The sequence below is a fragment of the Cetorhinus maximus genome, chromosome 2 (genome assembly GCF_964194155.1).
Source record: "Cetorhinus maximus chromosome 2, sCetMax3.hap1.1, whole genome shotgun sequence".
NCBI classification, from domain to species: Eukaryota; Metazoa; Chordata; class Chondrichthyes; order Lamniformes; family Cetorhinidae; genus Cetorhinus; species Cetorhinus maximus.
The window spans coordinates 9,766,934-9,783,488 of NC_135880.1; the positions used below are offsets into that span (position 1 = coordinate 9,766,934).

Genomic DNA, 16,555 nt, shown 5'->3' on the forward strand with positions numbered 1-16,555 from the left:
GGATGAGGAAGAATTTTTTCACCCGAGGGTGGTGGGAATCTGGAGCTCACTGCCTGAAAGAGTGGTCGAGGCAGAGACCCTCATAACACTTAAGTATTTGGATGTGCACTTGTGATGCCATGGCATACAAGGCTATGGGCCTAGTGCTGGAAAATGGGATTAGAATATTTAGGTACTTGTTTGACCGGCACAGGCTCAATGGGCCAAAGGGCCTTCTTCTGTGCTGTCGACCTCTGTGACGATGACAGGCTTGGGCTGACAAGTAGCAAGTAACATTCATGCCACACAAATGTCAGGCAATGACCATCTCCAACAAGGGAGAATCCAACCATCACCCTTTGATGTTCAATGGCATTACCACCACTGAATCCCCCAGGATATATATATATATATATATATATATATATATATATATATATATATATAATATATATATATATATATATAATAATATATATATATATATATACACACACACACACACTGTGGCTACAAGAGCAGGTCAAAAGCCAGCAATCCTGCGACAAGTAACTCACCTCCTCACTCCCTTCCTCACTCCCCAAAGCCTGTCCACCATCTGCAAGGCACAAGTCAGGACAGAGATGGAATACTCCCCACTTGCCTGGACAAGTGCAGCTCCAACAACACTCAAGAAGCTTGACATCATCCAGGACAAAGCAGCCCGACTGATTAGCTCCACATCCACAAACATTCACTCCCTCCACTACCGACGCACAGTGGCAGCAGTGTGTGCCATCTACAATATGCACTGCAGGAATTCACCAAGGCTCCTTCGACAGCACCTTCCAAACCCACGACCACCACCACCTAGAACTTCCCCTCCAAGTCACTCACCATCCTGACTTGGAAATATATCACCATTCTTTAACTGTCACTGAGTCAAAATCCTGGAATTCCTTTCCTAACAGCACTGTGTGTGTACCTATGCCACACGCAGTAGTGGTTCAAGAAGGCAGCTCATCAACACCTTCTCAAGGGCAGCTAGGGATGGGCAAAAAATGCTGGCCCAGCCAGCAAAGCCCACATCCCGTGAATGAATAAAAAAAATGTTTTGAATTTTTAGAACAAGCAAGCATGTATTAGCTCTTTGCACAAATCTCTATGCGGTGAACTAAATGGCAGCATCAACATTAACCAAACTTGTTTGCATTCCATTTCCCTTCTGTTTCCTGTGCAAAATCAATATGAGAACTTAGGTAATTCCATATAGTCTTCACATCTGCCTATGTGTGCTACATTAGTAATTCAGTGTGCAAAAGACATTTTTGTGTGAAGGGCACTTAGTAGATACAAGGATTATTTGTATAAAAAGAATTCAAGTAGTTTGGCTAACAAAAGTAAACTTCAGGAACAACCATCATCTAAAAAAGATAGCTGGACTTCAGCTTAAAAAGTTGCCAAATATAGCAAGTCAGCCAATCGCTGAAGAGAGCAGAGATGTTAACATGTCAGGTTGGGTCCTTCTTTAAAACATTCGAGAATCAAGGCTGGCTAGTTGTGTGTTTCCAGATTTTATTTTAGTTTCCAATTATCAGTAGTTGAAGCACTGTACATTATTAGCCTCAGTTGAAGTATGTGATGTGACCACTATTACAACACTGACACTTCAAAAGTACCTCATTGCTGCAATGCACTTTGGGACATTCTGAAGTCTGGAAAGGCATTATTAGAGAAATGGAAGTTCTTCTCAAAACTGTGCGGAGATAAATGATTTCAGAGCAACAACTATGGAGTACACTTTATTGTTTCAACATATTTTGCCACAAAACAGTGGAATGCAACGTTACATCATCCAATTTTCTAATGAAACCTTCAGCACAGTATGGAAATTTCAAGAGGCAGAAAATACACTGATCAAACCCATTTTTAAAAAATGCTTTGGGCATCTAAACCATATTCATTGCCTATTCCAGAGGAGCTTGATGGGTCACCTCAGGAGTTAACATAGGCTAGTCTCAATAAACTGATTGCCTTCCCTGAAGAATATTATTGAAGCAGCTAAGTTATGAGGATATTCAAGCAACTTTCATGGTCATTTTTCTTCCAGCATCTGTTCAATTTCACGACTTGCCATGTTGATTTTCAGACTTCAATGTTGCTAATCCAGTACCATTACTGCCACTCCTACTGTTCCCGTTTCCAGTGAACACACTGCTCAATCATGTGGATTTGAACTCCAAACATATAAACCGTACATTTATTGACTCATATATTCTTTATCAGCTTAGTTCTTCTCGATTTTCAAAGACATACTCTACGAAAGTTAGCCACTTACCCAGACAAAAGGAAATTCCTGCAATGTCAACACAATTCAACTTTTAAGTGTTACACCACAAAAACAAATTTTCCATTATTGATCTAATGCACATTAGACACCAATAATTTTAAATGCAATCTAGCTATGCAACAAGCAGTGCAATAGGAAGAATAGAAACTAGATTGCATTTTTAATGAGTGGTAAGTTTTCTTCACAATGATAAATCCAATGTTGAACATTTGGTCAGCACATGTATCACAAGTGCAGAAACCCATCAGCATATTTAAGATTTTCCAAATCAGTTCCTCATGAATTAATACCCACCTTTAGGGCTTCTGTTTGCCGAACATGGCGCACACTCTCTCCCTGCAAGAGAAATCCTCACTTACCCAAGTCCAGAAACTTTCGATACAGCAGGGCTCACAAGCATCCCAAGTGTGCAGAGGTACCATGAAAGCTAACCAGCTGAAACTGTGTATGTTACAAGACAGACTCCCCCACCAGCTAAATGACAGGTCAAAGTAGGCCACATCTTGCAGCTGCTTCCTCTTTTTGCCACAAATCCACATCACAGCTTTGTCCTGGATCATACACATTATCTAATGCCATTCTGTTGCTCCCTAACTTGGAACTCGTCAGCTTGCAACTACTTGGACACACCATATCTGGTGGGGACTGGACTTGCATATTTAATTCCATTCCACAGTCACTAAAGATGTCAAGACAAAAATATTCTTTAGCCCCCTTCTCAACGTGGTACCAGAGAGCTGTGTCTAGACTGAAGTTAACATCCACCAGCAACATCAAGTGTTGGTAAGAAACAACTGGCCCAGAAGCTCCCTGCATCTTGCAAATCAATGCCATTCAGGCCCCCTAGCACAATGCCCTAGTCTTGTAGTTGGGTACACACCAGTATATATCATTAGTCAAATTTTGTGGTGCACACTGTATCTCTAGGCAAGTCTGCCATCAATGTAATAGCACATGAAAAGCAATGCTGCAACTGTTTCAGAAATGCCTCAAACAGGCAGAGTCTGATCTGCATTTTGCTGTGTAATGCAAATGTACTAGACAATGTTGCTTCATTCAGAGGGCGAGGGCGAGGGGGCAAGTTAGCAAATGGGGTGAGACAGAGAAAGGGGAGAGACTTCAATAGTACCTAATCAGGGGGAGAATTATCCCATCAGCGAGCGGGGGCAGGGCCCACTCAATGAGACTTGGTGACGTTGGGCAGGCGTCCCGACATCACCACGCGTCATTTAGTTTGTCAGTTTGTCGGGCACGTAGCCGTGTCAGCTGTGCACTCGCCGAACTGTCAAAGGCCTATTAAGGCCATTAACAAAGTAATTAAAGTCATTAAGGGTGGCAGGCAGGCGAAGAACCCAGGCGGCCTTTGCATTTATCATGAAACCTCATCCACGGGCGGGATGAGGTTTCATGCAGGGTTTAATTAAATAAAAATTTTTGAAAAAATTAATGGACATGTCCCAGCTCATGTGACAGTTTCACTTTTATTAAATTTTCCAAAACTTAAACTAATCTCCCTGAGGCACAGCGGTGCCTCGGGGATTTCTGCACTCTTTCGCGAAAGAGAGCAGGTCCCAACTCAGGGAATCCCCCCCCGCCCGCACAGGGAACGCACAGCGCTTCCGGGCGCATGTCATGCTGGGCAGGCCGAAATGGCAGCACCGATCAGGTTCACGCTCACTCCAGCCCGCCCACATACAACCTCCCCAACTTGGGGAGGGGGGGGAATTTAGCTCCAGATGTCTACACTTAAAAAGCCTTGTAACTGCTCCACTGCAGCAATGTTATTAGGGGTGATAAACATCTGAGAAATTACACAACCTGGGATCAGTAGTTCATATATTTTTGAAAATATTCTGAAAAAAAGTATTTGAGAAACCAGCTCAAAGCAATAGTGTTTTGATTTAAAGTCAACGGGCACCTTTTTATAAAAAATTATCAATATTTGTTAACATAATCAAGGACCACTTTATTTATCCAGGAGATTCAAGGATCAGTAAAACAAGAGTAAAATATGGCTCCAGCTACCGTGGACTTGAGGAGAAAGCCTGAGCTTTGAGTTGATCCACCATGCCAAGTAAAGTAAGAATAACTAATGAATGATCAGTTAGGCAGGTAAGGTAAGTAGCATTCTGTGCTGCTTGTATGCTGTGGAAATTCTTGCAAGCCAAGACAATTCAGGAAAACTGCAAATCCAATAAATATTTCTAAAGGATCTGCTTAAACGCAAAGTCAATTCCTTTCCAAGTTACCACTGAATCGGCTTCAACCACACTTCCCAGCAGTGCATTCTAGATTGGCAGCAATCTAAAAGTTGTGACACAGTGGCAAAACAGTTCTCAAAGTCACAAATGACATCCTATGTGACTATGACAAAGTATGACATCAATCACAATCTGTCTGCAGCTTTTGACATGGTTGATCACATCATCCTCCTCAAATAGCTCACACCACTGTCATCCAGCTGACTGGAACTGCTCTCATCTGGTTCCATTCTTAGCTAATCGTAGCCAATGGCTTCTCTTCCTGCTTTCATACCATTCCCTCTCATGTCCCCAAGTATCCTTGGCTCCCTAATTCTTATCTACATGCAACCCCTTGGTGACATCATCCGAAAGCACATTACTAGTTTTCACATGTATGCTGACAATATCTAGCTCTACCTGATTACTATTTCTCTCAACTCTTCCACTGTTGCTAAGTTATCAGATTGCTTATCTAATATTCAATATTGAACGAGCAGAAATTTCCTCCACTTAAGTATTGGGAAGACCAAAGCCATTATCTTCGATCCCTGCCCCAAACTCCACTCTCTAGATACCATTTCCATCCATCTCCCTGGCAACAGACTGAGACTAAACCAGTTTGTTTGCATCCTTGGTGTGATATTTGACCCAAGATAAGCTTCTGACCTTTTATTTGCTCCATCACTAAAATCATCTACTTCCACCTCCATAACTTTGTCTGGCTTCACCAGTGACATAGCTCATTTCCTGCTGAAACTCTCATGCACGTCTTTGTTACTTCTAAACCTGACTATTCCAACTCACTCCTACCTGGTCTCCCACATTTTACTCTATGTAAACTTGAGTTCATCCAAAAATCTGCTACTTGCATTTAAACTCGGACCAAGTCCTGTTCCCCAAGCTCCCCTGTCCTCGCTGACCCACATGGGCTCCCGGTCAAGCAACGTCTTGATTTCAAAATTCTTATCCTCATTTTCAAATCCCTCCAATGCCTTGTCCCTCTCCATCTCTGTAATCTCCCCCTGCCCCACAACCTTCAGAGGTATCTGTGCTCATCTAATTCTGGTCTCAAGAAGCCTGATTTTAGCGCTCCAACATTGGAGGCTGTGCCTTCAGTTGCCTCGGCCGCAAGTTTTGGAATTCTCTCCCTACACCTCTCTGCCTCTTTACCTTGCTTTCCTGATTTAAGACAGTTCTTAAAATTTACCTCCTTGCCTAAGCTCTTGGACATCTGACCTATTATGCTGCTCTGTGTCATTTTGTTCTTTATTGCTACTATGAAGTGCCTTAGGACGTTTCATTACAATAAATTGTGATACAAATCTAAGTTGTTGTAGGTAAAAACTCTCAATTCCCCCAGATGTTTTAGTCAATTATCTTAAATTTGAATCCTTTGGCTACCAATCATCCTGCTATCGTGGGCAGTTTTCCCTATTACTCTATCAAAAGCCCTCAATTTTGAGCACCTTTACTAAATCTCTATTAAAATATATGCCAGAAGAGTTTCTGCATTGTGCCTGTGGAAAGTGAATCAGGAAAGGCAAAGGCAACTATCCGTCAAGGAGGGAAAAGACAGGAAGCGCACGTAGAATGATCACCTGAAAGTTCCAAGCTGTTCAATAATTGTTAGATCCTTCTGTTTGGAGACCGTGCCAAGGGACTTTGCACAGTAGTTGGAATCCTCCGAGAGTCCATCTTATTTACATGAGTAAATATGCTCCAGCCTTCAGAACATTAACTGTCCAGACCATAAATACGGCAGATGTTTGGGGTGGGGCAGGGGGAGGGAATATAAAAATAGGCGGGGAAAAAACCCAACTTGTGTACTTGGAGTGCAGAATGTTCCGCAGTCCAAGAGAATCCACTGTTCTGTTTGGGAGAAGGATTGTGCAGGAGATTTCTTAGCACCAAATATGAGAGCTTTTCTGACAAAATTGTTTTAGGGGATATTTGTGGTGGGTGAAGAATTTTCATGGCAGATATATGAGAATATTTTTTGGTAGAATATAATTAGGAAAAAAAATACTCGCGATGTATACACTTAACTAAAAAACAAATAGAAACCTGACCAATTGTCAAAACAGGAAATAGACCTAAAAAGTTGAAGTTAATCAGGTCAGTGCTACTAAATACTGCATTGTTGCTACTTGAAGGGTTGAGGTTACCATGGATATAAATTATGCCAGTATGCTCCAAGCTTCTAGAAGAAGTTCATTTAAATTACAATTTAGGTCAAAATAAATCACTGAATAATTCTGAAAAAAGCTAGATGTTTTCAGTGATTTCTAAAACAAAGTAATAGATGGGTTTCTAGTTAGCATTCATACAACACCAGAATCTACTGTACAACCTTCAACTACATGCATTCAACTCTGCACACTGGCACTTAAAGTATTAATGACTCACTTCAAAAACAAATTCACACATTGATTGGTTAAAAAAAATGGTGATTGCATTAGAAGGTACAATAATTTATTTACTCAAGTTGCAAAAGCTTGGCAGAGATCCAAACCATGGCCTTGTTAACTAGTTAGTTATGATGGTCACTGGGCCAGTGAAGTTTCAAACCAGGTGGCACTTAATTACTTTGTTGCCCACAGTTCAAAAAGGCATGCAAGATTTGTACCGGAATCACCTAAAATAGCACAAACTATTCCTGTACCAACAGGCATAGGACAGTAACGTTTATTTGTTTCAAAGGACTTTAGCTGAACTGCACATTAATTTTTTAAAAATACATTTACAGGGTATGAGTGCCGCTAGCAAGGGCATCACTTATTGCCCATCACTATACAACTGAGTAGCATGCTAGGTAATTTCAGAGAATAGTTAAGAGTCATCCACACAGCCATGGATCTGGAGTCTCATGCAGACTGAATTTCTCCTAACGGTGATCCAGATGGGCTTTTCCAACAATTGCTGATGCTAGCTACTTATTCCAGATTTTATTTAATTATTTGAATTTAAATTCCCTAGCGGACATGGTGGGACGATTTGAATTCATGTTTGTGCATTATTAGTCTAGGCTTCTGGATTACTAATCCAATAACATAATCACAATGCTACCGTACTCATAATGCCTAAGAGTTTCCAATCATGTCAAAGATAAAGATAGGACTTTTTTTTTAAAAAAAAAAGGCAGGACTTGTGCAAATTACCAAATAAACAATTCTCATGAAATTCTAATTATCATACATTTCATCACTGAATTAATATTTAGGACTCGGCTGCTACCCAAGAAACTGAGTTAGTTATCCATTAATAATTATCTAAAACATTGAGCTTGTACAATTTCAAACCATTAGTGTGTTCAAACAGGCCAGTTAAAACTCACTCCTTTAAAAAAAATATATATATTCTTCAGGTTGTGGACATCGCTGTTAAGTCAAGCATTTAGTGCTCATCCATGGTTGCTTTGAGGTCATGGTGGTAAGGCTGCCATCCATGCAATGAAGCAACTCCTGCTATGTTGTAGGGAGTTTCAGGATATTGAACCAGCGTCCAAGTAATGTGATATGCATCCCAAATCACACTGGGGTGACTTGGAAATGATACTGCTTAAAGTTATAAGATTATGAATAAATGAGAATAACCCCAACAGCAATATACTTTAATGTAAATGATGGTGCGATTGTCACAGTTACCTGGCAGGAACGGAACTGGTTGACCAGCAGCGTACATCTCTGTGGGTCTTTCCGTCCATCTAAACTATCCAGTTCAGCTGCAACCTGATTTAGCTCTTCATCTGCATAGTAGAACTGGGCAAGGAGCTGTGGGTCTGACCTCTAAGATTTCAAAGAAAATCCACAATTAACTCAGTTACAAGTAAATGGAGATGCTACCTACCCCAGAACTCATCTTTAACCAAGATTTGTTGAACATCTTTTAATCCAAAGAATTTTTAATCTACAGAAAGTAAATGTACATTCATCCAGCACAGGCATGATGGACCACGATATGGCATTCTCCTGTGATGCAAGCTTCTATAATTACTTTTAAGAAAAAGATTCACATTTCTATAGCATCTTCCACAAGCTCAGGACATTGCAAAGTGCCTTACCGCTAATCAAGTACTTGTTGAGGTGCAATTGCTGCAATAACGTAAGAAGTGCAACAGCCAATTGAGTACAGCAAGCTCCCACAAACAGCAGTGTGACAACGACAAGGTAACCTTTTTTTGAGATGCTGATTGAAGAATAAATATTGGTCAGGACACCAGAGATAACTCCCCTACTCTTCAAAATAGTGCAATGGAATCCTTTTATGTCCACCTGGCCTCTGTTTAACATCTCATCCGAAAGAACACCTGAGTTGTTAGAGTCATGCGACATGCTGCAATGCAATCAATCATTCTCATTATCATAGCCTATTAATGATTGAAGTGTAAAATAAGTATTGTTCACAAATCAAGCTTCTTGCAGTATCTCAAGTGCGTATTATCTCCACTTTCTTGGTCATTCTTACCCTTCATTTCAAGTCAACAAAGATTTTTAGCTGAGTGAACAAACCATAACAATAACATTTAACAATGATCAACGTGGCAGAAACAGCATGACAACTGTTGATTTCCTGACCAGAAGTGATGGCTTGAAGATCTGTTTTACAGGAATGAGCTTAGCAGGATATTCAGCAACCTGGCACACACCATTTCAGAGTCATTGAAACAATCAAAAATAAACTTGCATCATTCAAAGTATGTACATACCAAATTCGAAAATGATACTAATCCATTTCACAAAGCACTTGTTACGCTTTTGATTGTCAAATTAGGTATTTGCTTGGATTCAACATCATGGGCTACTCGCGTAACTGAACCTTATTTCCCACCCCCAACCCTGATGCGCTCATGACCAGCCTTTCATCTTGTACTCTCCATAACCTCAGCTCATCCAAAGCCCTACTGCCCATATCCTGACTCACACCAAGTCCCTTTCAGCCGTCACTCTGCACTTGACCTACGTTGACCTGTTTCTAGAAGGCAGCTCACCATCTTTAAGGGCAATTAGGGATGGGCAACAAATGCTGGCCTTGTCAAAGGCGCCCACATCCATATCACGAAACTATCATTTATTTCATATTATTATTGTTGGCTTATCGGTGTATGGATGGTTGTGTGTGACTGATGTAATTAGGCTAGAGACGCTTAGACTACAAGATTGAAATCAAGAGAGTTAGGTGTAAAGCAGATTTTTGAAATGGAGATGGATATGCTAGGATGAGGGTTCCACAGGTAGGGCGTGAAGGAAACTTGCATTTTTAGCTAAGTGAAGGGGTTGTTTGATTTTCAAAAGGATAGTGTAATGTTTACAACTAACAAGACAAGTGAGATAAACTTAATTTTCCCAAAGGAAAAAAGGCCATATTGACAACATGAAAGATTTTTATAGTATGGGAGAAGTAAATTCCCAAAGACATGTAGAGCAATGGGATTTTATACATTAAAGAGAGAGAAACATATATAAAGAAGGATGGAAGGCTATGTGGGAGTGGCCGTGTAAAATCTTGAAAGGCACACGATGTGAACCAGGCTTGGAAAAAGCCTCTAGCCACTCTGAAGAAGCGCTGTTCCAGTAACTAAAGCGGTTACAAAGCCTTTGCAATTGCACTGTTTAGTGGGTGCTGTGGTAACATATTTAAATTTAAAATCTATTTTGAACTGTTGCCTTAAATGGGGTGTGTGGTTGGGAGTCAGGTTAATTAGGAATTTTGGGATGTTATAATATCAAAACTTCAATCTTGTGTTTGAATTATTTTTCTTCAGTTAATTGTTTTAATTTAATTTTTAAAATCTCTAAAGCTGCTAGCGGACTCATCACTTCTGAATTCAGTGCACAAATCTTCTCGTAATAATTACAAATTGCAAAACCGTTGTGATAGCATGGCCAAGTTTCCCATGTGGATTTAGTCCATCTGGCACATACCACCTGCCACATCATAATATCCTATAAAAGAATAAAAGGTCTAGTAACACCTCAAATTTAAAATTCTCATCCTTAATTTTCTCCATGGTCTCACTTCTATCTCAGTAACTGCCTTCAACCTTAATCATCTGGGAACACTGTATCCATCAAACTGTAGCCTCTTCAGCATCCATGATTTCATTTCTTCCCTCCACTGGCAGCCACGCTTTCAGCTGTCCAGGATCCAAACTGTGGAACTTCCTCCCTAAACCTTTCCACCTTTTACTTGGTCGAAGACACTCTCATTGACCAAGTTTTAAGTCTAATATCTAGCCTTGATAGCTCCTTATTGGAGTTTTATCAGAGAAAATTGACCATCAGTGAAACGTCTTGCAATGTTATATTACTTTAAAAAGGTGCTATATAAATACAAGTCGCTGTCGAGTGTATTTCTACCATTACTAGGACATAGTGCATAGCTTAACCAACCTTTTGGTCATGGTAACACAGAAAAAAATTGGTTACAGCTGAACTGTAAACTTGCAGATTTATATAAACATTAAATAGCCAAAGGAACATTGTGACCTACAAATACATTTTACAAGCCAATATCCTCCTCAGAATCAAAAACAAAAAAGGTTTCCCTTAATTTGCCATGAACATAAAACTGACCTTTTAAGGCTGTATGCTGCTGAAGTAGTTAACCTGCAACTTATCTGTACTGGCTTCAGACTCAAATACAATCAAGATATAGCTCTAATTTTCTTTGAACATATTGCCTAAAAGAGGCAAATTTTACTTTTTCACTCTAACATTTAAGTGGTCAGACATGATACAGATTGCTTTCCCATACAAATGCAGCTGCCAAGGAAGATAGAATATTTACAAATTAATGGCTTTAGTCAATCGGTCTGTCAGAAAATATAATAATTTTCATAATGTTATAGGAATTTATTCCAAGGTAGGATAGTGTGTGTATACGTGTGTGTGTGTACGAGAGAGAGAGAGAGAGAGAGAGAGAGAGAGAGAGGGTGAGTGAGAGGCTTAATTGAATTAAAGACAGCTGGTCTGACGCCTTTGATGCATCAAGAAGCGAAGGTAGGTTTGAAATGTTTAATAGGTAAACATGGCTGATGTTTTAGAATGTAAGGTGTAAAGGGGAAATTTGTATTTTTAGATAAACCAGAATAATTTGAAATTCAAAAGAGGTGATAAAATGTTACGCTTAACCAGAAAAAGCCAAAGTGTGCTTATTTTTCCCCAAAGCTTACCGATAAAATTGGTACCATGAAAGGTTTTTATTATCAGAAAAGTAGAGTTGAAAAGACACATTGGGACAATAGTATTTACATTAAAAAGGGAGAAACCTGTATAAAAGAGATGAGATTATGTGTAAGAAAAAGGAATTCTAACATCTAAAGCATGAAGCGCCTCCAACCACTAAGCCTCAAGTTGCTGTCTACACTGAAGCGAAGTGAAGGAAACTCATTTTGAATTCGACTGTTCAGGGTATCGTGTTACTTTGCTTGAGACTTTTAAAATCTGTGTGTCTTACTGTTGCCTTAACGGAGGTGTAACTGGGAGTTAGACTAACTAGGGGAACTAGGAGCTATCATAGTAGTAATTTGTAACCCCATGTATGTGCTTAAAATCTTTTTTTTTTATTTAATAAAGGTTTAATTTAACTGTTTAAGAAAATAGTGATGTCCCCCAGGGGTCAGAATGGTAATAAAAGGTACAATTTTAAAGGATGTACAGGAAGAGAGATTTGGGGGCATGCATGAAAAATTCTTTGAAAGTGGAAGGGCAAGTTCATAAGGTTCTTTTAAAAAAAAATCTACAATTCTTCGTTCATATAAATGGAGACAGTAAAAAGAAACAAGAAAGTTATGCTCAACATTTATTTATCACTGATGAGGCTCCAGCTGGAGCAGTGTGTCCAATTCTGGGTACAACATTTAGGAAAGGTGTCAAGTCCTTGGAGTGCATGTAGAATAAACATACTTGAATGGTACCAAGGATCCAGGATTACAGTTACATGGAGAGACTAGAAAAGCTGGGAGACCTCCTTAGAGCAGAGTAGATTATGGGGAGATTCATGATTTTGAGTCGTCAATAAGGAGAAACCGTTTGCAGTGGCAGAACGGTCAGTAACCAGAGAACACAGATTTAAGATAACTGGCAAAGTAAACAGGCAAGATGCGAATAATTGGGCCGTAACTTCCTCAGAGCGGCAATCAGCGCCATATTGCCACTCCGTGCCCACTTACCTATGCCAAATTTCTTCCGTGCTTGTCTCGCCCGACCTTCCACCTCGGGCTGGGAGAGATCCAGGCAGCACAGCTGTCTCTTTAGTCCAACGTCAAAGTCCAGCACTTCTGAATTGAAGGACGGCACACCCCTTTTTTTTAAAAACAGTACTAGCTGCTATAAAGCAGGTAAGTTTAAAGGTCCCATTGAAATTGACAGGCCAGGGAGAAGATAAGTGCCTAAGGTAAGTAAAGAGGATTTGGGGTTGGGGTGTTCAGAGATCAGGTGAGGATGGGGGTGGGTTGGACATCGGGCGGGGGTGCAGCGGGCTGGACATTCCTGGGGGTGGGGCAGGGCTGACATCGGGAGGGGCTTGGGGGGGGTGGGGGGGAGGGGGGGTTGGAATTTCAGGGATGTGAGTTGGACGTGGTGAGGAATCCCATGCGGGTGGGGGAAATTCCATGGGGGCAGGTCAGCAGGTGGGGAATAGCGTGGGGGGTTGGTTAGTTAGGGGTGGGAGGGAATCGGTCAGGGTCTTTACAATAGTTACCCAGAAGTTAGAGGAGATTTTAATGCTTCTAACTTTTTCTAGGTAACTATTGGATGGTTCCGCCAGGGTTACACCAAAGTTTGCAATTCAAACTACGTTTTCGGATGGCTCCCCGCGCAACGCAATTGCCCAGAGGAAGCGTGCATTTCTTGGCAATTTCTGTGCAAACTCTTACCTGGGAACTTTCCACAGGACTCCCCAGCACTTCTTTGGAGTATGCCTCAAATCAGAGGTTACAGCCCATTATTTTTAACACAAATTCCAATGTTTTGGAATGCACTGCCTCAACGAGTGGAAGTAGACTTAATAATGCATTTCAAAGGAAATTAGATCAATGTTTGAAGTGGAAAAAATTTGAAGGGCTATGGGGGAAATAAAAAAAGAGTAGGGGAATGGGACGAACTATCTAATTCTTTTAAAGAGCTGGCACGGTCACAATGGAACAAATGGCCTCCACCTGCACGGTGTCAATCTATGATTTAACTAATGTTAGAAGCTCTGTTAGAAAGGTGTAGAATATGATACAGATCATTAGTTCTTAAAAACAGCTTGGGTGGAATAGGCTGATGTATGTTAGCTGACTTGTATAACAGAAGCTTGCTGCACTGATGATACATAATTGAAATTTGCACTTATTTTAAGCGCAAGGGCTGACATTTCTCTTTTCCCCATTGTTTGGGTGTTTCTCCTTGCTCTTCAAATCCCTCCACAGCATCTTGCGTCCCCATCTCTGTAACTTCCTTCAGTTTCACAACCCTCTGAGAATTTTGCATTCCTCCAACACTACCCTTTTGTGCATTTCACTTCCTCCTCCCCATCAACGGAGTCTGTACCATTAGATGCCTCGGCCTAAAACTCTGGATTTCTCATCCCAACTGTTTCGCCCCTCTCCTTTCAGAAGCACCTTAAAACCTCTCTTTGACTTCACCTGCCCCAATATCTCTTGCAGCCTCGGGTCAAATTTTGTTTCATAATACTCCAGTTAAACACCTTGGGGCATTTTATTACATTAAAGGCACTTAATAAATATAAATTGTTGTTGTTTCCACATTTGGCACTATCCTCAAATGAGGGGACAGACAACCCATTCACAGCCTTCCATCAGTTCTATTCTATAACACAGTGCACTGGTCATTCTCCTTGAAGGACATACACAGTCACTTGTTTCTATTTCTCCACCACAGCATAGTTGAGATTGGGGATAAAGTGGCGAGACCAGGACTGCAATTCAGCCCTGCATGCAAGCGTGTACACTGAAGCACAGAGGGGCTATATCATTGTTCCTCTCAGTTATGTTTCTCCAAGATCATTAGTTACTATTCAAATGTTCTCTCAACTCTTAGTCAGATTCACAGGAAAATACAGTTTACATTAGCGGATATGCAATCTACATGTTCCAAGCAGCACAATTTGAAGTGCACCACAAATGGAAAGAGCTTGCCACAGCAATAACAATTATTCTCATCGTTAGGTTCGAATAGAAACTGTACGCATTGCTTACCATGCACTCCAGACCGTGACATTTTTTAAACAAATTAAGCATTTTACTTTTTTCCTCTCAATTAATTCTCAGGATGTGTATGCCATGTAAAAACCAGCATTTATTGCCTATCACCGCCTTCTCAAGGGGTAGACCTGCATCTTGAACTTCTGAAGTATAATGATTTGATACAATTGATTGCCTTTAGAAGTGGCCAAGCAAACCAATTCAGAGTCAGTATGGAACTGGTATGGGATAAGACAGACTTTTTTTTTTAAAATGTGAAGAAGGTGGCACAATTTTGGAATGCACTGCAATACGGGCAACCATATCTTGGGCAACTTCGGCTTTGACTTGCTGAGCTGGAATCTGAGTTGCGGACATTGTGGGGCATCATGGAGAGAGAGAGAGTTACCTGTGTTATGGTTGGCAGGTGATGTGTGCCAGGCAGAGCAAATCCACAAGGGAAACTTAGCCACGCTATCATAATGGTTTTGCAATTTGTATTTATTACAAGAAGATTTGTGCACTGAGTTCAGAAATAATGAGCCCACGAACAACCTTGAGATTTTAAAAATTAAAACATTAACAAAATCAAAATAAAACAAAAGAATTCAATCATAGACATAAGGTTACAGTTACTTGATATTATAATAAATCCCAAAATTCCTAATTAACCTGACTTCCAACTACATATCCCCTTTGAGGCAATAGTCCAAAGGAGATTTTAAATTTAAAGAAGCAATCCAGCAAGGTTACCACAGCACCCACTCAACAGTAGACTCCCAAACACTTTTTAAACACAGCTTTAGTTCCTGGAGCACAGCAGATTTCTGCAAGTGGCTAGAGGCTTTTCCCCAAGGCTGCTTTACATGGCGTACCTTTCCAGATTTTCCACCGCCACCCCCACATAGCCTTCCATCCTTCTTTATATAGGTTTCTCTTTCTTTAATGTGTAACATCCATTGTTCCAAATGTCTTTGGAAATGTACTTCTCTCATAATATAAAAACCTTTCATGTTGCCAATATAGTCAGTACCTTCAGGAAAAATAAACATATTGCTTGAGCTTGCTTACCTTGTTAGTTGTAAACATCCTACCACCCATTTGAAAATCAAAAACCCCTTCTATCTAAAAATGCAAGTTTTATTCACATCCTATTTGTGGAACTCTCATCCTAACTTATCCATCTCCATTTCAAAAGTCTGCTTTACACCTAATTCTTCTGATAATTTCAACCTTGTAGTCTAACTCCAATTCAATTAAATCAGTCACACAGACAGAACCACCCACACTCACACCCATAAGCTCACAATGTGAAAAATATCAGTTTCATGACACCTGGACACTTGGTTCCAGGAATGTCAGTCAATCACACCCCTTAGGTTAGGCAGAACTTTAGACTTAGTCACATCCTCCTGTGCCTGACCATTGACTGCAAATCAGGCAGATAAGGGGAACCAGCATGTAATGATGGACGAGTTTCAGCTCCTGACTTTGTCTAACAGGTATGAGGTGCTTGCTACCTGTGTGGATGAGTAGACTGACCATGCCAATCGAAATAAATAAGTACGAACTGATAGCTGTTACAGAGACATGGCTGCAGGGTGACAGATTGGAACCTGAATATTGAAAAGTACATGACATTTAGGAAGGACAGAAAGCTTGGAAAGGTGGAAGGGTGGCTTTTTAAATTCATGATGGTATTAGCACAATAGAGGGGGATGACCTAAGTTCAGGAAACCATGATGCAGAAGCGGTTTGGGTAGAGGTGAGAAATGATAAAGGCAAGAATTCACTTGGGGGAGTGGTGTACAGGGCTCC

General features: G+C 40.5%; 1 protein-coding gene across 3 annotated transcripts in view; it reads right to left on the minus strand.

Moving 5' to 3' along the window:
• zfyve28 (zinc finger, FYVE domain containing 28) overlaps window positions 1-16,555 on the minus strand; it is a 264,825-nt gene that overhangs the window by 154,184 nt on the left and 94,086 nt on the right. For all 3 annotated transcript variants that reach the window (XM_078560667.1, XM_078560661.1, XM_078560677.1), the window contains exon 2: window positions 8,196-8,336. In XM_078560667.1, coding sequence (XP_078416793.1) covers window positions 8,196-8,336 — 141 coding nt within the window. The remainder of the gene's footprint in view (window positions 1-8,195; window positions 8,337-16,555) is intronic.